This window comes from Stylophora pistillata, chromosome 3 (genome assembly GCF_964205215.1).
Source record: "Stylophora pistillata chromosome 3, jaStyPist1.2, whole genome shotgun sequence".
NCBI lineage: Eukaryota > Metazoa > Cnidaria > Anthozoa > Scleractinia > Pocilloporidae > Stylophora > Stylophora pistillata.
Window position 1 is genome coordinate 10,397,967 of NC_142521.1, and position 20,925 is coordinate 10,418,891.

The window sequence follows — 20,925 nt, forward strand, 5'->3', positions numbered from 1 at the left end:
AAAAAAAGAGAGAATATAAAACCAGAAAAAGGTTCGAGTTTCTTATTACACATTTTTATTAGTTCTAAGGTGTAAATTGGTCTCAGATATATTTGAAAAGAAAACCGTCTGTGGAAATACTTAACCTCGTGCCCGACCCAGTGCATTAGTCGCGATCCAGATACGTAGACCGTTTTTAACTCACTGGGTGCGATTACATGTTTTGAAAATGAACGCATGTGAAATAGGGGATTTGTGAGTAACAACAATTTAATAATCGACCGATACACTGAATTTCTGTGCGCGTAAAAATTGAAAGCTTAGCGATCAGCTGGTCATGTGTGAGTCAATTCTAAGCATTAAAATCAAAATTTATCTCTGTAAGAAAAGAAAACAACAACTCGCAAAAATATTATTATTTGAGGTTAATCGATTTCTTGTTTAAAATACCATGAGTTTTTTCACTAATAGGTTAAAACCTTTCAGTAAATTTAAAGTTTTTTTGTTTTTGTTTTTTTTTTCCAAAATTGTCACTTCCTATCAACTCTCTTATTACTGTTCGTTTTGAGTCCATCTCGCTTCAAGTACATTTCCGGTTTGTAACGCACTACTCCTTGCAACTGCCGTGACACATCAACTCGAGGCAACACAAACACAAAATGGCGGAAGCCTCTAGCCTTCCTGAGGAAGTATGGGTTTCACATAATTGTATACCTTGCACATATTCAGGATGTTCTTAATTTAGGATGTACGAGTAGAAGACTGTACGAACTAACAAATCAAAATGTTATATGGAAAAGACGTTTTAAAGGTAACAATTATCACTTGCTGCAACTTCATCAAAACATTCGCGTTCACAATGTCGCCACTTCGAACGAAGAAAGCGGAAACTTTGATGTGGAGCCAGGATTCTGGAAGAAGTTGTATCTTAGGGCCAGTCATGCTCTCTCATTTAAAAACAGGAGAAACGGATGGCTCTCCAGCGTCGAAGGGGAAAGATTGTGCGCAGAGTTTGTAACTAACCCGGGTGGACCTGAAAATAGACGTTTGATAAATGGAGTTCGATTTGACGACCGGGCTCCGAAAAAGCAAAGCGTAGAGCTTTGGGTTAAACTTAACACGAGGAAACCAGATGGAATAATTATTGGATGCCAGAGTGAATCAGTAAGGTATCTGCTTCGTTCTGTTCGTGCGAAACTTCACAATATATACATGTAAAGGGTACCTTAAAAACCAACCGAAAACCAACGGTGACGACGCAAAGGAGAGCGTCTGGAAACGAAAGGAGTGAAAGAATGAATACACCTGTGTAAAATTTAAGCAGACTTTTTTCCATTTTCAGCAAAAAACTTACTTGATGTTACCGAAGGAGAACGTGGACAGCAAGGGCACATTTTTTAAGTAATTATTAGATGAGGTTGAGCATAATATCATAAATTATCAAAACGGGGCCTGAGATAACACAGACACGAGGTTTGACAATTCATGACATCACGCAAAAAGCGAATGCGGTAATTGTTTTATTAAAGGTTTCATAAACAATCTGCCAAAGAAGACACCTCTCTCAGTTTAAGTTGTTTTAATTGATTTCTATTTGGGTTGGTCTCTTTCAGCTCCAGCCGGTGGCCTCAATATCACTGGCAGGTACTTCATGTGGGTCCAGATGGCCACATCAGAGGTTCCCTGGAACCCTACAAGTACATGAAAGGACCCTGCATCAATGATGGACAGTGGCACCACCTTGCACTAGCTGCATCGTCAGACTGGCAGTGCATGTTTGTAGATGGACGCATTGTTTGCTCCATAAATTTTGGAATTGGACATGAACTTCACAGGTGCAGCTTTAATCCTTTTTCACATAAACTTTGGTAGATGTGGCGGTAAAATGGTTAAGTTGCAGGCCTCCTCACCCAGGTCATTCAAAGTATGGGTAACGCTTTCCACTGGATAAATCGCTATCTGTTGGATGCGTCATCTACCCTTTGAAGAACTTGTCCCAGATCATTAATGCCTGCCTTAAGCACTGGCCAAGTTAGACCAGAGGAGTCTCTCCTTCTCAATGAATTTGTCACACAAGTCCAAAAACTCAACAGCAAAAAAAAAAAATTGCCATTAGCAAGCTATACAGAACTTAGAATTCCCTGGGGCCCTGCTTCTCCTAGTACTTCCCCACACCCAGGGGGGGAACTGATAACTAGTGGCAAACTTTAAAGGGAAGCCTGGTGAAATGCTGAAGGTATTCTTAAAAGGGATTAGAATGGTGTGAACAAGTGGTAGTAATAATCATAATGGCCTCCACCAGGCTTGCAACTCTGAACCTCAGTGAAAATGTCTTTGTTGAAATTTAACATATATTCATGAAACTTGGTTTTGTGTAAAACAAAATTGGAAGGCTCATCTTCATTTCTATTTCTTTGCAAAGTAATCACACAAACACTAAAATCCATGGTGGTGTGCAGTCTTATTGTCATGTGAATGTAAGTGTGAACTTGTTAGGGAAGGTACGTTTTATATTGGGGGGCGGGGGGGGGGTGGGCCGTGGCATTTTAGAAATTTTTTGCCAAAAAAGTCGTGGCCCTCTGACTTTCCAGATTGGATTAATGCATGACCCTTCATAAATGCCTAAACAAAAGGATCTGACCCTTCCCCCACCTCCTCCAAGACAAAAATAACCAGAAGTGAAAATAACTGACCGGAAGTGTTGCTCACATAACCGTGTCTGTGCACAAAGCAGTTAATTGCGTGGCATTGCATGGTGGAAACTTGAAAATGGGCAAGGATGTGCAAGGAATAGAAAGAAGGAAATGCGCTTGTGGATAATGTGAGGATTTCATGAGGTCAGATGGAGCAACTTGTGGCTATTGTGGCTGTTTGCCGACTCGCCATTCTAAAAGGGATGCCCGCTACTCCTCTGACTCTGTTGGTAGCACATTGGAAACATTACCGACGTCAAAATATGGACGAAAGTGGGCACACGTCGAGAGAGACAATTATGTTAGTTGGGACAAGATAGTTTCTTGACATAATATTTCGATATCTGTTTAAAATGATGTAGATTGATTTAGACTGGTAGCTTTGCTTGTATATATAAGTTTTAGGTTTCTATACACTTTGCGTGTTTGGTAACAAATAATTAAAAGTCAACTAACCGACATGGAGTAGTTTTTCCTTGCCAAAAAAAAAAATACTGTGACCCTCCCCCAGCTGCGTATCAAACAGGTTTGACCCTCCCCATTTTGTAAAATATTTACTAATGACCCTCCCCTCCGAAGCCTCAGCCCACCCCCCCTCCAATAAAAAACGTACCTTCCCTTATAGCTACTTTTACAATGTAAAAAAATTGAAATGTGAACTAGAAACATAAAAATGCAGGGAACATAAAAATAAGATACATGATTTAAACTATTTAAGTACAAAATACAAAGTACAAGCTACTTGCCCTGTCACCAAAAGCCTCCTTTTACTCTGTGGTGTTGCATGTTAATTATTAACAAAAAGTTCATGGGCTCAACTCCTGTAGTTTATAGAAAGTGGAATTTCTTTTTTTTTTTAATGATTTCCCTTGTTTTTCTTAATGAAAAAATCTTCTTCACTTTCATCTTTGAACATTTTCCAATTCACTTTAATTAACTAAACAATGTTGTAATGTATGAGTGAATTGACAAACTGCAAGACAATTGGAGAGAACTTGTCATTACTTGATTCCATCACTGATTCCACTCTTAAATGATATGTTAATACACATTATCTTTCAGACATTATATGAGACACAGTCAAATTGGCAATGGTGTCATCAGTCATGGAGTGTGCACACCTTGGAGTGATGATGCCATGCCTCAAGGCCATTGTGGATGGTATCCTTTCAATGGTTTGGTAAGATCTACTGAATAAGTTTCTTCCTTGAAATATTTTTTTCTGAGGGTATTGCCGCAAGTAGACAACTTCAATACTGGTTGTGTATTTCAAGTTAGTTTTGTTGTATACTAGGGGTGGGTACTTGCATGTGCATTGGGTGAGTATGTGCTTCAGGCATCTCTAGATGGAAGTTACCAGTTGGAGACAATAAGAACTCAGGAAAAGAGAAAACAAGATGGCTTTCTGAAGCATACAAGAGTATGAGTGCTCAAGAGGGTGCTACAAGATTTTTCAGACCTAAACCATGGAGAAAAGTAAAGCAAAACCAAAGCAAACCTGGGCCTAGTTGTTTGAAAGCAGATAAGCATCAACCCAGGGTTAAATTTTAATTTGGGTTTCTTTATTCCTTTGTTCAAAGATTTTTTTTTTATATTATTTCCTCTATCCCTTCAAGAGCATCCAATCATCAAATTATAGACAAAGAGAATCATACTGAATTTTCTTTTAGAGCTTAGAGATCTGAAAACAGATTATCTTAACCTAGCTTTGAACAACCTGGCCATGAATTTCTTTTGATGCGTTTTTTTTTTTTCATAATTTCTTTCTACCAAGGTAAGAGAAGTCCGCATCTGGTCTTGCATGTTGTCAGAATCTACAGTGCGTCGAAACATGCATGTACAGCGAATAGACCTTGCTCAATCAGCATCACATGGCCATGACAATAATGCTCTGATTGGCTACTGGCCCATGAACAGACTAATGTCTGGCCCATGGCCATGGCAAGGATCTCTAGTATCTTGTACATCCCACCTAGAACCACACAGGGAGAAGCATGTACAGTTGTGTATTGTATGTGCCAGTTTAATATGACACTGGTCTCGTGTGAAATAATTGAGTTAATCAGTGAATCTATCTTTATTCACTTTGCCATGTTGATACAGTATAATGGAACTCTATTCCAATATAGTAAGAAAGTAAGTTATTGTATATGGCGATTGAAGGAACTGAGTTATGATTAGGAACTTATTTCATATCTTAATGCACCATCTGTGTTAAGTTTAGTCTAAACTTGTGACAGTTTGTTCACTTCAAGTGACGGTTATTAAACTTTTGATTGTCATCAGAAAGAAAACCTTCACTAGTTCAGCACTTTGTAACATATCTGCCATGAGAACTCATCTATATGTGCAACCACAGGAAGCTACTTGATGTCTTAGTTCAATCTGAACATCAGAACGTATAGATATAAATTGAATGTGCATTTAGGACAAGGTTATTGTTACATCTTCCGACACAATAAATTACACTGATAATACTCAAATGAAAAGTGATCAATTTTTTTTATCACTATTTTTAATCCTTTTACTACCAAGGTCTGCTTGTTAATTCTCCTCTCCAGCTGCTACACATTTCCTTGTAAATTACTTACAAGAATTTGGCGTTGCATCAAGAAACAACTACCTGATGAGTTTGCATGTTCTCATTACCTGTCTGCTGGATAACTTAGGGATATTTTAGAGAGAAGTTTCATTTTCATCAACCCTGGGAGTGAGAGGGTTAACTTTAATTAACTTGAATTACATAACCAACTGGATTTACGCTAACTAAATTAATGCTTAAAGTGTCGATACGGCCAACAGGGTTTTTATTGTTTTGGTATCTCATTAACCTGTAAAAAAAGTATTCTGAAAAAAACAAATGTGATTCTAACGACTCTTCACCCTAAAATCGAGCTTTAAAGTTCCCGCTTCGGCCACGCCCAATGAAGTTGACCGCGTAAGGGAAGATTGGTGATGAGTGATATCACTCCAGGAGCGTCTCGAGTGTCGTGTTGTTACTTTGCGTGACAAACGCAGTACTTCTACAACACATCTATCGGGCATATTTATGTCGCCGAAAACTCTTTACCTTACAGTGAATTGAACCACTGGCGGGATTTGGCGCGTTCCTGATTTGAAGTCACGACCCATTCTGAACCCAATCTCTTTTTTGCCCCGACTCACGGTCACCTTCAATGGGCGTGGCCAAAGCGGGGAGTTTAAAGCTCGATTTCAGGGCGAAGACTCGTCAGAATCCAATTTTTATTTAAGAATACTTTTTTACATGTTAAATACATACCAAAACTATAAAAACCCTGTTGGCCGTATAGACACTTAAAGTACTGCTTTACTTATCTTTAATATTAAACATTAAGTACTGCTTTACTTATCTTTAATATTAACCTTAGTAATTATGATTATACAAAAATAAAAGACTTTTTCTCATTTAATTGATATAACATAACTAAAGGAAAGTAAACATCTTTCACAAAATAAGAAAACCTTCAAATGCGCGGGAATCGCAAAATAACTTTTAGTTGTTTCAACTGATTAGAAATTATAACCTTTTTTAAAGTTTTTCAGATGTATGTGTCAGATTACGATCTATTTTCAATAGACATACGTACTCGATACTGTAAGAAGTGTACATCTTTCACAATGATTTATAATCATCCTTTATGGATGGCACATTTTTCCAATACATATATCTTATGAACCAAGCGCGAGGGCCGTACTGGGAGAATATCGGTCCGAGGTCTTGACGGTACGGACCGAGCGCAGCGAGGTCCGTACAAAAAAGACCGAGGGCCAATATTCTTCCAGTACGGTCCCGAGCAAGCTTGGTTAATAAGAGATTTATTATACGACTGAAGTTCAAAGGGACACAAATGCGGTATCATTCAGGACCATTCGGGACAGTGCCCGGTCCAATACTTAGAGAATATTGGACCGGCAATAGAACATTTTGATTGGTTGATTTTAGTTATTGGCCCTCTGACTGCCCGAGTCGTGTAATAAATAGTTAAATCAAAGCCCAGACTGATTGTCACACAACAAGAAGGAGCCAAAATTGGCGATTAAAGAAAGAGGCAGCAACTCAAGCTGGCCACGCAGCAGGAGTGTGTTGATAAAGAGTTTTTGAGTTAGTTTTACAAGACTGTTTCCAGTCAATGCCGCTAAAACTTAAACGAAGACTAACATCTGTTAAAGGAACTACATCACTGTCTGTGCTTCGTGAAACCTTTCTCTAAAATTTTGTCGTCTTCTACCTTTTTCGTTTTTCATTTCATTTTAAACTTAGAAAACGATTATTTTAAAGTTGCCTTCGATTCTCTCAGGTTTTCGCTCTATTAAAGGAACTTTTCTAATAAGCTCAAAATGACTAAATAAGCATTTATTTCGTTTACCTTGTAAGCCCTAAAAGTTATCAGCGTCGAATTTCTCCTTACAAAAAACAATTACTACTGGGGGTCATGAAAATGATTGAAAAAAGAATATATATAGGGACAAGTGAAGAGAATTCATGTTTGATTTGGGGCATAAAGGCTCACTGTAAAACAGGAAAATTTGGTTTACTTTTGACAACCCATTGGACACTTCTCTAAGATACTCTGGACCTAAATGTATATGGCCATAGTAAGGTGGAACCTCAGCACACAACCATCCCATCATCCCCTTCACCTCTAAGAGTGACTAGCATCTACTTTCTCAGTGGCGGATCCAGGGGGGGGGGTCCGGACCCCCCTATCAAACCTGACGCTTACAACTTTGAGACAGGATCGTATATCACTTTTAACTGGCTGATTTTTTTTAACGAATCCAAATAAACGGTAAGCGGCCAAGGAACTATAACGTGCAACCGAGACTGGTGGGAGGGGGTGTGGGGGAGAAGTAATTTGCCTCAAAGAGTCCAACAGTCCTTTCTGAACCAAAGTTTGGACCCCCCCCCCCCCAATAAAAAATTCCTGGATCCGCCTCTGTTTCTCCTTACATTATCACCTTTAAATGAAACATTAAGGTCATGAGAATAAAAGAAACGATCAACTAAAGAAGCTATTGACTGTTAACCAAATTCTCCTTGTCAGCACCTTTGCAAATGTACAGAGAACAGCCAGGATAGGATGCAAATACTACCACACCATTATGTTCCAGAGATGGTCCTAATCAGTGATGAGGCTCCGTTGCTTGATGAAAGTTAAGTTAAACGTTTGTGTCGTCAAAGTCGTTATTGAGAGATTTCGCTTCAGCTTCCTTCAATGGAACAGGTTTCAACTTTTGGTACTTGACTATGCCAAAGTATCGTGCGATAGCCACGCCAGGAATGAAGAGAACTGACATCAGAATGAGTATGACCGCAATGAAGACTGCCCAGCCTGGGTAAGGCACCTTCTCGTAGGTGGCCTAAATGGGGAGCACACCAAACAAATTAACAGGAGAAAGCGGCTAATACAAATCACTCAAGAATTACTAGTTCAGATAAACTTCGATAAAATATCTAAAGAAAAGTGGTAAGACGATAGTTCGTGTCATTGTGTCCTTTGAATGATGAAAGCAGTAAATGCTGGAAGTACATGAACCATAACTTCTTAATCTTTTGACCCCGTAGAGTGACTAAATAACAACACAGTTGGCTTTCTTTCCCGGCTCTCGAAATAAACAAGTCATTCTTGATTCTTGATAAAGCCAAATCTTTTTGCTCTATAGTATATCATTTAATGACCAAGTTTTTAGGTCAAGATGGCTGGACGTTAGCGTCGTTCTTTTTGGGGGGTTTTGTGGACCGAGACGATGTCGAGGTCCACAGGAACACAAAAGAGAACTCGGCCAATTTCAAGCCATCTTGACCTTACACTTGGTTAATAACGCATATATAAGTCCCCTGAATCACATAGGAAACGATCACCAACTAAAGTTAACAAATGGTAAACACCACAACGTACACTATTGAGTTATGGATGCACGCGGGAGATTGCTAAGCACGAAAGTCGCGCGAGGCGATAGCCGAGAGCGACTCTAGAATTGACCAATCAGAGCGCGCGCTTTACTTTGGTTATGTTATAAAAGCACTTGGAAATGTATAGAGAACTATATGGAGAATATGCATACTGATATGAGAGTGTATAGGGTTAAAGTAAAGGAGCTTTGTTTGCTTATTATTCATTCTTTTTTAATTACAGAGCCTATTGCTTGCTCACCATTTCCTTGTTCCAGGCATAGTAGGAAGCTTTTCCTTGCGACATGAGAACGATGCTGGCGATTAGGATAACCAACATGGCAACTGGGGTGACGAGCATCCAGCAGATTTTCCAAAAGATGTTTGGTCGACTCCCCGTCATGTACTCTATGTCGTCGGAAAATCTGTCAACGAAGGAGGAATAGAGATCACTTAGCATTGTCTGTTCCCTAATGTCTTCATTTTCATCTTAGAGGAGCTTGTGTTATAATCCGCGATACCACAAATTTCAAATCAACCTCACCTTGTTATGCCATAGAAATAGCAAACTCCGACACACTCGCAGATTGCAATGAGTAGCAGAGGAAGGTTGCCTGCAAAACTGTCAAACATCTGGAGAATATATTCACCAGAATATGTTACCATGGGAAGACCGATGCAGAGCCCGGTGATGCACAGAAGCCCTGGAATAAAAAGGATTTATGACACATATTGCAACATACAAACGATTATGGTTAATTGTTACCAAATTTTAATTTGACTCGGGCGTTTATCGTCCGTCGCTTGCAGCTGCATAGATCAGAATACACAACGGCTCACTCCAATTTCATTAGTGCAAGTTTCTCCTACTTCAATAATGCAGAACTCAGTAGGAATTTGTTTTGTTCTATGCTCCAATCTTAGCACAAGAGAAGGATTGAAAACTGTTCCCTCTGACGTTTTGTTACTAGCCAATTTGCGCTGGTATTTCCGTCCCTTAAACCCGTTTAACTTGGAAACTAAGTATTTTCCTGATGTATGGCGAGCCCCCGCGCTCTCATTTGTCAAAAATGTCCTCAATAACAGAAGGGGCACTCTAAGAATGCCCCCCTCCTTGGCTCTGAGAAAAGATATCATGAGACCGCTTACCAGATAGAATTTCGCGTCTCAGTTTTCCAAATCCTTTGACGTCTTGCAAGGCTGTCGTTACACTTTCCAACGCTCCAAACAAGCTGTCCAACCCAAGAGTTAGAAGCATGAGAAAGAACAAGAGGGACCAGAAGGTTGCCCCAGGCATTTGGTTGATGGCGTCAGTGAATGCAATGAAAACCAGTCCTGGACCACTGGCTGCCTATTGGATGACAAAAATTTGAGGTGGCCTTACCAATCAGAGTCATGGTACCAGGAATTTCTCGTTCGGGTTTCTAATGAGCTTTCCAAGTGGCACTCACGGCATGGTGCAGCAAAAAAGGGACATTCAGCTTATTAAGGTCATTGCCCAATCTTAACTTAAGATTCTTCAGTTTACCGCGACTATGCCGAAGAAGTGCACCTACCCAACACGGGGAATAGCAAATTTAGAAGCAGTGCCGGAGTCTTCAATGCCTTAAGATTACTAAGCACTAACAGCTATTATTTTTTAGTGCTTTAAACTACTCTAAACCAAACTGATTGAAAATGTCCCACAACTATGTTTTCCCTTTTTGTGGAACACGGTATTTAGTTGAGAAACAAAGATCCAGAAACGTTATCTACTGACTTTGGCTTCCACTAAATTATAGGACTAATCGAAAAACTGAAGACTAAGTACACATAACGGTACACCTACATCTGTAAGGAAAGTTTCCAGATCGCATTTTGGAAGCACAATTCCACTTGTGATATTGCTTGAGGACAATCCAGTTGTGTTCAGCTGGTGAGTTGCGTTGAAGCTCTCCAAGAGTTTGGCATTGTTTGCTTCACAGTTTTCCATCATGTACGTTGCTCTGTGAAAACGTAAACGTATTTCACAAAGGTATTTCTCACACGAAGTCTTTTGCTCCCATCCTACTTTTCAAAACAGTCTCCCACAGTCTTAGACGAAACCAAAATTAATGAAAAACCCCTTTCCCCTCCAGAGCAGAGATGAAGTCCAAAACACGCCATTTGTTATTAGATCACTTAATTTTCGAAGGGTTGTTCTAGTTGTTCAATCTATTTGTCAAAGACTGTGGCTCACTGGCTATTGAAACAGTTCTTATACCCTATGGTCTCCTCCTTGTTATTTCACGATCAGGGGTTCGCGGGACACTGATGAACCCGATCTTGTTCCATTGAGCTACTGATATGCCTAAGATTTTTTAATGTCAAAACCCCAAAGTTGTTGACTCTGACGCAAAAACCCATACCTGCCCTGTGATGTGAGTATACCGTGTACGGGATATAACAAGACTTTGGATGCCTGAATACCCATGCCCCTTGGCCGGGCCTATTTAAAGGACTCGTTTAGGTCACAATATTTGGATCATTTTTTGGCTCTCGTTAGAAGGTAGAAGAATACCTCAAAATGATAGTTTTTTAGGAGAGGCAATTATCCAATTACCCAGGATGATTAACGACGTTGAAGAGCAGCAAGGATTTGGTTAAATATTTCTCTTGACCGAAATGTTAATTGACCCGGTATTGTAAGCTTGGAGACGGTGATCGATTTGTAAACTCATTACGCGGACGGTGACACCGTGGACTGGATTTTTGGTATTTGGAATGAAACGTGTACGTCGAGGTGTGACCATGAAAATGTGTTTGTGATAATAATTAAAGGATCCCTTCCAACCACAATACCCTGCGCGCCCAAACAGAAAAAAATAATTAAAAAATAACTAGTCAAATAGAAAGAACAATAAATTTGGAACGCGATTGAGGAAATTCAAGACCTCAGTGAGGCAAATGTACTCGGATGAACGAGGATTTCTTTCCACTTCACGACTTGTCCAATACCGGATGGCAGAGAAAATGGCGGATTTCACATATCGCGCGCGCAATGTATTGTGGTTGGAAGGGATCCTTTAATTTGCCACGTCCGGTCTGAAGCGCGCACCAAAACTATCGTCAAATTTCTCGGAGTTATGCACGACCTGTTTTTCGTCGAGAACCGGGCGAAGGAAAGAACTAATAGCAATTCCTTACGTGCCGTGTCTCGGTCACCTGCCTTCGACATTAATAGTGGTCTTGCTAGAAATGAATAATTTTGTGAGATCGACATCATTCGAATTTGCCGAATTTTGGTAAATTGGGGCGCTAAACTGTAGAAGTAAGCATGACGCATCATCGCATTACCCCTAGCCTGGGCGAACTTCGTTTGAAACTTTTCTCTTAGCTGTATTCTACCCAAAACGTTGGTTGAAGGGGAGGTTTGGAGAGTTCTGGCCTAAATTGATTGGATCTCCTCATGTTTTTCGATGAAACAGGGATGAAGTCTCTTACCTGAATCCTAAAATGGAGAAAACAACAATCCCAGCGAACAGGGAAGTCATGCAGTTAGCGACGGAAATTGTAATGGTATCACGCAGTGTGTTTTGATGTATAGGATTGTAACTGGCATAGGCAACCATAGTGCCAAATGCCAGGCCCAAAGAGAAGAAGATTTGTGTAGCTGCGTCCAGCCATACCAGTGGGTCCAGAAGTCGATCCCACTGTTGATGAAAATATATATCAGTGTTTCGAGAACTACTGAGTCCTGTTGTGATCGACACATTTCATCTGGGCTCCAGGCGCAGAGATCGGTGCCAGACAGGTTTTAAAGTTGATTTATTCACGTCATTTACTTTTAACTAAGAGTTAAACCAGTTAGTATACGGTTTATAGTCTATTTAATCGCAGTAATCAGTAAACGATGAGCAATACACCTAGCCCACCAAGTTTCAGTTATCAGATGTTAAATGTTAAATTTGCGGCAATTATGTAGAAGACTACAGTGTTTCGAGAACAGCTGCGCAAACGAATGGGCTCTTCTGCTGAGTGCTAGACACAGCGGAAAGTCCAAACATATTTTATACTTTATCTTATAAGAATGCATTACATGCTTGATCGATAGACCAGAGCACCTAAATTTGTCTCTTCTACCAGTGTTTTGAGAACTACTGGGACTGACTGGTGGCTGAAACTAGGCACAAAGCACAGTATTCAGCATTAAGGTATATGTTTTGTATCTGTACAGATTACCAGTGTTTTGAGAACTACTGGGCACTTGTTTGGAAGCTGTCACTGGGCATTAAAGCGCAGCATCAGCATTCATAGTTTGGAGGTCACCTTTGTGTTAATTTATAGAAAGCCAGTGTTTTGAGAACTACTGGGATCTGACTGACAGCTGTTACTGGGCACCAAGACGCAGCAATCAGCATTTTAAAATATTCAAATCGATTTTGTGAGTAGAGGAACCAGTGTTTTGAGAACGACTGGGTATTTGGTTGGTTACTGCCACTGAGCACCAGGGCGCAGCGGTCAGCATTCATTTATTTACGCTTAGCGGTTCAATTGGAGAATAATGTTGATTAAAGCCAAGATTCAGAGTTTTGAGAACTACTGCGTTTGAAAATGATGGCGATTGCTGGGCACAAGGCTCAGCAAACAAACTATAAGCAGACGTAGTTAACAAAAAAGCAAGAGAATCATGGTTTTGTTGTTGTTCCAGTGTTTTGAGAACTACTGAGTTGGTCCGATTGCCGTGACTAGGCACAAGGCGCAGTACACAGCATTAAGATCATGATGTGTTATTTTTTATTAAATAAATTTTAAGAATAGCTTTATCACTTTATAGTTATTCAAGAAAGTTGTGCAAGTTTTAATGCATAAGCCGCAATGTTCAAGTTTCTTTTCCAAAGAAGAATGCCAGCGTTTCGAGAACGCCAAATTTGAGTGATTTTCTGCCCGACAGCCGGCACTGAGCTCTAAAGGCACAGCACACTGCAATATTGCTTTCTATATAATAGCAAACAATTTTGTTACTCTGCGAGAATGGAGTTTAATGAACCTTTATGAGTGAATTATATATGTCTTTTATTATGCATTTGAAATATGTCCACGTGATGCCCACCTCGACTTAAATCTCGGACTCGAGATCCTCACTTTGAATCACATCGTTTCCATCTTGAGTTTCTACATTTGAAGCATGAAGGTAAGTTAGTCTCTGTTGACTTTTCACTGAGTGTTGAATGCATTGGAATTGCACACGTATGTCTGTAATTGCTGGTTTACAAGTCACCGATGGTTTGTGTGGTCTCGAACCTCTTCACGAAACGAAGAAAAGGCTGATAAACGTAGAGGAAGTCTTCGTTGCCATGCCGGCTTATAGTTATTGGCGAGAACTCAACCTAGTCGTAAGCAGCATTGTTGGGGCATATCCCATTTGTTTTGGAAACATGAATTCCCGAGAGATATTACACTCTGCATTGGAATTGCTGAGTTTTGCTAACAGGAGAAAGTTTCTCCTACTATTCTGCATTCCTTTAAAAGAACGTCGAAACTTTTGTCTTACTCTCTGTTTTGAGTTTGGGAACTGCATTGGAATTGCAGAAAGGATTTATGTGCTAAAGATATTTGCGAAATTAGCTCAACGTGGCACCATGAGTGGAATCTGACTGCGTTCTTTTGAAAAGGTTAACGACTGAGAAACAGCCGATTTTAGCAGAAATACACACCAGCAGGCTTGAGACAGCACTGGAATTGCAGTTGCTTAGGAAGTGATAATGATGAAGTCCTATTATAATAGCAAAGGTAAGTTAAACGAGAGGGAAAACTGCATTTGAATTGCAGGAAACTTATCAACCGTCCTTATGATTACGCTGCATTTGAATTGCAGTTTAGAAATTACGGGTTCGATCCTCCTCTGTTGTGACACTTTTCTGCATTAGAATTGCAGACGTCACGTAGTCCATACTTACGCTGTCCATGTTTGCTGGAGTTACATCATTGGAACCGCAGTGTTAAACTGCATTGGAATCGCAGAAACCTCTACTGCAGTTAGACGTTAGTGATCATCTTGGAGAAGGATTAATGATTAGACCTTCTTTCTTCTAGTCCTTTACATAAGCAATCTATCTGGGTAAGCCCTCTCACAGTTAGCCTGCGTTACATACAGCCGGACGTGTCACACAATCCCCGGTATAGTCCGTCTATACTGACGGTTTAGACTGTCTGCGACGCAAGCTCCCGGGGAGGGGATACTCGATATATTCCTGGGTGGGGAGGTGCGGCGCGGCCCCTCATACCCTGACCCTGTCTAAGACAAATATCGCTGATTTTCCTCCCCTGTTTAAGACAGAATTCCGATTTTTGATACTCTGTTTAAGACATTAAATGTGCCTGGTATCAATGCCAAAATCAACGGAATTCAATATTAATTAAAATTAGAGCTTGTAAAAATTTTTCTGTTTATCTTCCAAGAAAAGATATCCTGTTTAGGACAAAAACTGAAAAATCGATACCCTGATTGAGACAAAAAATGATAAATTCGATACCCTATTTAAGACAAAAATCTCGCAAAAACATACCCTGGCTGGCCGCACGTCCCCATTAAGCCCTCATAAGGGAGTACCCCCCCCCCCCGGGCGCAGGCTATCTCACAGTAAGCCCTCTTACAGCTACCAATTTAAACAGATCATGGATGGTTCAGTTTAAGCTGAGGTCAACGAGACTGCCGTAGTCAACTCAACTTATTGACAAGTGCCGTTTTGGCAAAAATCATTTCAAGGATGCAACGATATCAACGCACCTCTAAACCATTTTTGGTAGGGGTTAAACTGGTCTCATCCAAAGGATAATTACAACTGAGATAGAGCTTACTGTTTTTAGACACTTTGGACTTCTGGATAGCCGTTGTAGATGCGAGTATCCCTGCTTCAGAGATTACCGGTAGTATTTTCAGAACAGTCACATGACCTTCACAGGAGTTAGCATGTTATAGATCTTAGCATGCAAAATTTTTTCACGAATTGAAAAGGCCAGTCAATGCTTTCGTAGCTTCTGCCCTCTTTCCTCTGACCTTGCCTACCTCTGTCTATTTTAGTTTACCGTAGCCGCTGGATGATAGCCAGTTGTGCTTAAGCCGATCTTATCCAGTGAGAGTCCCCGCACAAGTTTGCCTAAGAATGTTCCGATTCTAGGTCAAATTATCATTATTCTAACAGGCTTGAACACCAGAGGCCCAAATGTCACTCCACACCAAAGTGCCCCCTCATCTCATTGCTATTTGCTTAACTCTTCCTGACAATCCCTGGCTAATCTTTATTTTTTTTTTAATTAGCAAAGTAGGGTACCTAACTACCTAAGCTTCTTTTCCCCAAAAGTATATCATTATAACTCAACGCAAACTATCGAACCACAAACTCCCTGAATTTGTTTTCTTCTTTTTAACTTAACTTCTTTTCCTTTCAGTGCGAAAAAACCTCAGCTTTTAAATGACATACATACCTTTGGTGTAAACAAATGTATTATTCCCTTCTCAAAGCCTTTCAAAAAGAGACCCCGGATGAAGAATGCGAGGAGGACCAAATAAGGAAATGTCGCTGTAAAGTAGACCACCTACGAGATAACATCAAGGCTTATCGTGACACTATTTGAACAGATTGTAATTTATTTCTACAAAATCATCTTTGTGTTTATAACAGGATAAAAGTACCCTGATTTGCTTTTAAAGTAATCTAGCATAGTTGTGAAATTTGCTGTAGGGAACGTGCTAACCATACGGAGGTGATCAGAACAGTGAACCAGATAAAGTAAGTTTTGCATGAGCTGGATGGCAACAAACTATTTGACAATATAATAATTACCGTACCTTGCCAGATGACTGTATGCTTTTGATGATGCAAAGGTAGGCCAGCACCCAAGCAACTACAAGAGCCACGGCTAACTTCCAATTGATCACTGCACTCTCCTCTATTCTGTTGGCATGCATCAAAGTCTCCCTGTGATAGAAGTAAGCGGTTGGACTGCTCTTATAGCATTCTGTTGGCATTGTTAACTCAGTGCTGTTAAGGCCTGCGACTCGAGGACACTCTGCCCACGGAAGAGGGGACTGGAACGACTGGACGAAGTAAAACAACACCCAAGCAATGACCACGTTGTAATAACTGCCAACCAGTATGCAAACCACTGTTGTTGCAATCCCTACACCTCCGAGGTAGGGACATACTGTGCTCCAGACGTTAATAGCTCCCTGGCGAAGGCGTTGACCGATACTGAGTTCCAAGTAGAAGATCGGTATTCCTTCGAATATCAGCATGACGAAGTAGGGAATCAGAAAAGCCCCTGAGAAAAAAAACAAAAGGTCAATGTCAAAACTCTCTAATTTCCAGCGCACTAAGGTAGAAATAAAAGCATAATGGGGAAGTTAAAGTTGATTGAACTGTTCAAACCGAAAAGAAACATCTTCCCGTCAGAAGACTCGTGTAGATAGGAGGGGAAATTTTTGATGGAGTTTTTAGGTGCTTTGATAGTTTATTAAAATTACTTTGCAGAGGTATAATAGCCACATTCAACCGACCACCACTTAACGATAGTGGTGGATGTTGCCATTTTTTTTCGCAAACAAAGCTACCGGCAAAATATAGATATTTGTGTCGTCAGGAGTTTTGATGATCAACTTTTCGTCCAATTTTTTTTTTCCCTGAAGTATCTATTCATTCTATCTTGAGTCAAGTCTTGAGATAGAGAGTCTGTGCCAGTTCCGCCATAGCCCAACGCCTAAAAATTTTATTAGGTGAAGTTTCCGGAAGCAGTTGTCTAAGCTGAAGCATAGACACAAGAATTAATCATCACTCCTTATTTCTTTATGCCAATTGTTGAGAGAGTCGAGAGCTTCATTCCATAAGATCGTGACCACAAAGAACTGGAGCTTTGCTATATTTTATGAAAACCGGTAGGGGCATCAAATCTGAGCAATTGCTGACATGGCGTGATGGAAACTGGTCTTCAAATCACGCCCAGTTTACATAGCTTCAAAAATTCAATGCGAATCTTTTTGCACTGAATCAATGGCCCCGTAAAATCGTCACTAATATACAGAATTTGTGGTTTACCATAGTTTTATGCCCATAATCAAAACATCGAAAATCTATTCGCTGTCGAATTGATCGAGGCCCATAACTAACGCCATGGTATAATTTCCATCAATTTTAATAATTTTTTTACGTCTTACATATGTACTTTACTTTATTTTCAAGCTTTTGATAACGTTGAGATATTTATCGAGAGATGCACAACTTGTCGAAATCATTTAGAGAAGTAGATAAAAAAATCCATAGAAAAATAACTATAAAACAGAACTACGATAATGCTTGAGTTATTCAATTTATACATAGGTCTTTTATTGCTTCCTTTTGGTGTCAAAAATTTTTTGACAAAGGAAAGAACCCCCTCCACGTCCCTTCCACTCAAATTCAAAAGGAGATGTTTATAAATGTACGGATATCTAAATGTACTGACCAGAAAAGAAAATATTTGCCTAGTTTCACATAAAATGCGCAAATAGCTTCATTTCAATTACTTTTTCAGCAAAGAGCTGTTACGGCCTAGATTTCCGTATCCTGTTGTGATGAAAAACTCCGTGAACAATAAGACGGAAACGTTTCGGATCATTTCATTGCCATTTTCCGAAAGTCCCCTCTTAAAATAGTGATCTTCAAGGTGTTCCTCAGTATACTGAAAATGTCAATTTCCGTCATTAGAATCGTAAGTGCTTCCAAACTTGAGGGCAAACATTCCTGCCTCGTGCAGGGAAAATGTTTGCCAGTTACTTTAATTTGATTCCCACAATGTCAAGAAACATTACCTCGATGAATAACTTTTCTCGCCTCATTTTCCAAAATTTATTAGATTCTACCACCAGGCTATGATTATTTTAGTTTGGTTATTTTTCCTGACGTACCCTCTTTACCTATACCTGCCCCACTTTAATTCCAGGATTAAAAATAAAACATTTTTCGGTAACTAATCAACCGGTGACAATTTCCTGTCTCCATTTTCATGAAAAACACCTGTATCAAAACTTCCAGGCTTCACAAACATTGTCGCGCCCTCGAAATAATTCTATGGCCACAAAAGAAAATCAAGATTGTATCTTAAGCATTACCATTTCACCCAAAAAAAAAAAAAACCCGTAAGCCTCCTACAGCGGGTGTAGAATATTTACCGCCAAATTTGTGGACTTTGAACTCAGCTTCTAGAAAGAAGCATGGAGAAGAAACCAATTGCACAATAACAAACAGATAAGTTGAGTTTGTGTGATATTGCGGTTACAAAAAAAATAGTCTCTGCTCTCCCTGGTCGTTTTCTAAGTTATTTCTTGATTCAGGATATAAGAATTTAGATGAAAAAGATGTTGATACCATCAGATGGCCGGCGTAATCCTGACATAAGCTTTGTTTTTCTGATGCAATACCACGCCTCACAACCAAATAAATCAAATATCGAAAACCGGTTCAAAAGTGAAAAAATCTCATTAAGGAAGTTGATCGCACTAATTTTTGTTCAACTCTCCAATTTTTAAGCATAGTCAAAGGACTCTGGATTAAGGGCAGAGAAAAAAGCTGTTTATTTTTTTGTTTTTTTTTATTTTTTTTGTCCTGCACATTTGTAAAATTTTGTTCTCCAAAACTTAGTGTTTTTGTTGATAGTTGTGTTCCAGAAAAAGTCTTGACCATTAAACAGTGTGCTGTGTCTGATCTAGAATTTTAAGTTTGAATATTTTTTTTATAGTTCGTGAAATTTTATCTAAATTTCAATCGTTCAGAGGAACGAAGCATGTCGATCGGAATTTCGCGCCAGTTCAAATGTGCCGTCATCATGGAGATGGAGGTTCTTTCATCGAAGTGTTTTTCATTCTTTGCTTCTGTTGAAGTCCGAGACATACCTACAGGAACGTGAATTCGTCGCTGTTTCGTTATGAATTTCGAATCGATTGTCAATATAAATGAACATTTTAGACGATCCTCAAAGAATCAAAGACGTGCTCTAATTTTAAGAGATAAGCCTAAATAAATGCTAAATCATATCAAGAAAAATTTTTTAGGGAAGGATAATTAATACTTCCCTTTTTTATTTTTTTTTAAGTTCGCTCTTATGTTGTGGACTGATTTATTTCACGGCGCTTCACATCCAAATACTGATATATGGCAATTAAGAGGAGAGGAAATCGATTTTTTCTAGTTGCATGTGCATTCAACTTCAAAATCATTGTTTTAGTATTCAAGAAAAGCGATAAGGAAAATGAAATAAAATTATATACCTCCACCATTCTTCTGGCAAAGCCATGGAAACCTCCAAACGTTTCCCAAACCAACCGCAAACCCGATCGCAGAGAGAAGAAATTGAACTTTATTGTCCCATCCGAGTCGTACTTTCTCGGTCTCGATCACTTCAACTGTTGTTTGGTGATCGTCTTCATCGGATGCTAAAATTGCTGTTGTTGAAACTGCCTTGTAAGTGGCACTGTTATCAGCTGACGGATTTTTCTCGGTCATCTTTAGCTTCAGAAAAATCTACCAACAGATCGTAACAAAATAATTCCGATCGAAATCGTTCAATGTTTATATTACTATCCTCAGACGAAACCAGAATGCTCTTGACTATTATTAATACTCGTGCTAGGAATAAATTTTTTAGCCTTACTTGTGCGAGACGTTTCCGAGAGAACAGATGAAAATTAAGATTTAGAATGTCCCAGCGACTTTTCGACTGAGAAACGAGTCTCTCTTTCGAGAAATAAAATCGTAAAGCAACCGGTTTGGCGGTATTTCAGCGTAAAGCCGGCCGTTTGCATGTGTTCAGAGCGTGGTATGTAAACAGCTGAATGATGAAACACCGGGAAAAATTAGCCAATCACAATCGGTTTCGTAAACTCGCCATTGTTTTAATCGTTTATCAACAAAAGATATTACTTTGTGAGTCCTTATCCTTTGATGAGGATAGCTTAGGCACAATTAAAGGAAACAATATATTTTTGGCTCGGAATCTACTTATAAGAAACTAGCCGTATTTTAAAAAAATAAGCGAAATGTATGTGCGAATTTTAAAGGACAGCTTTATGGTAAAGTAATCTAAAACTTTGACGCTCTTAGCGTGAGCCAATCATTTCTTCTGTTTGAAAGTGTTTGTTCGAGAAAATCTGTCATGTTATTGCATCAGCCGTATCCTGTAGCCTTTTTTGTTATGTTAAACTTAGTTGTGGTTTGATCACTGTTTGGCAGCCGAGATACATAACAAAGATTGAAGTTGCACCTCTTAAAACGTATGCATCGATTCATTGTGTAAAATTTATTGTGTAATCCTGTTCAATTGTGGAACAATCGAAATTGATTTTGGTCT

General features: G+C 39.4%; 1 protein-coding gene and 1 non-coding gene across 2 annotated transcripts; one reads left to right on the forward strand and one right to left on the reverse strand.

The window, feature by feature from the left end:
- The first annotated feature begins 617 nt into the window (after window positions 1-617).
- On the forward strand, window positions 618-7,602 carry LOC111321073 (uncharacterized). Its single transcript, XR_015998536.1, has 4 exons — window positions 618-1,148; window positions 1,593-1,814; window positions 3,735-3,852; window positions 4,447-7,602. It is a non-coding gene; the product is annotated as an uncharacterized LOC111321073 (transcript).
- LOC111321063 (sodium-dependent neutral amino acid transporter B(0)AT3) lies at window positions 4,731-20,386 on the reverse strand. The gene is made up of 10 exons (XM_022923835.2): window positions 20,230-20,386; window positions 19,847-20,099; window positions 16,397-16,869; window positions 16,033-16,143; window positions 12,049-12,257; window positions 10,415-10,571; window positions 9,736-9,937; window positions 9,131-9,290; window positions 8,849-9,011; window positions 4,731-8,054 (listed from the first exon to the last, which is right to left on the reverse strand). The coding sequence occupies exons 2-10, from the start codon at window positions 20,079-20,081 to the stop codon at window positions 7,854-7,856; spliced, it is 1,911 nt and encodes a 636-aa protein (XP_022779570.1). The 5' UTR covers window positions 20,082-20,099; window positions 20,230-20,386; the 3' UTR covers window positions 4,731-7,853.
- Between the last annotated feature and the right edge of the window lie 539 nt (window positions 20,387-20,925).

Coding starts and splice junctions, on each gene's coding strand:
- LOC111321063 (XM_022923835.2), bottom strand. CDS start 20,081: ATGACCGAGAAAAATCCGTCAGCTGATAACAGTGCCACTTACAAGGCA. Junction 16,144..16,396: donor GCATACAGTCATCTGGCAAG/GTACGGTAATTA, acceptor GTTATCTCGTAG/GTGGTCTACTTTACAGCGAC. Junction 9,938..10,414: donor TGGAAACTTTCCTTACAGAT/GTAGGTGTACCG, acceptor GTCATCCAATAG/GCAGCCAGTGGTCCAGGACT.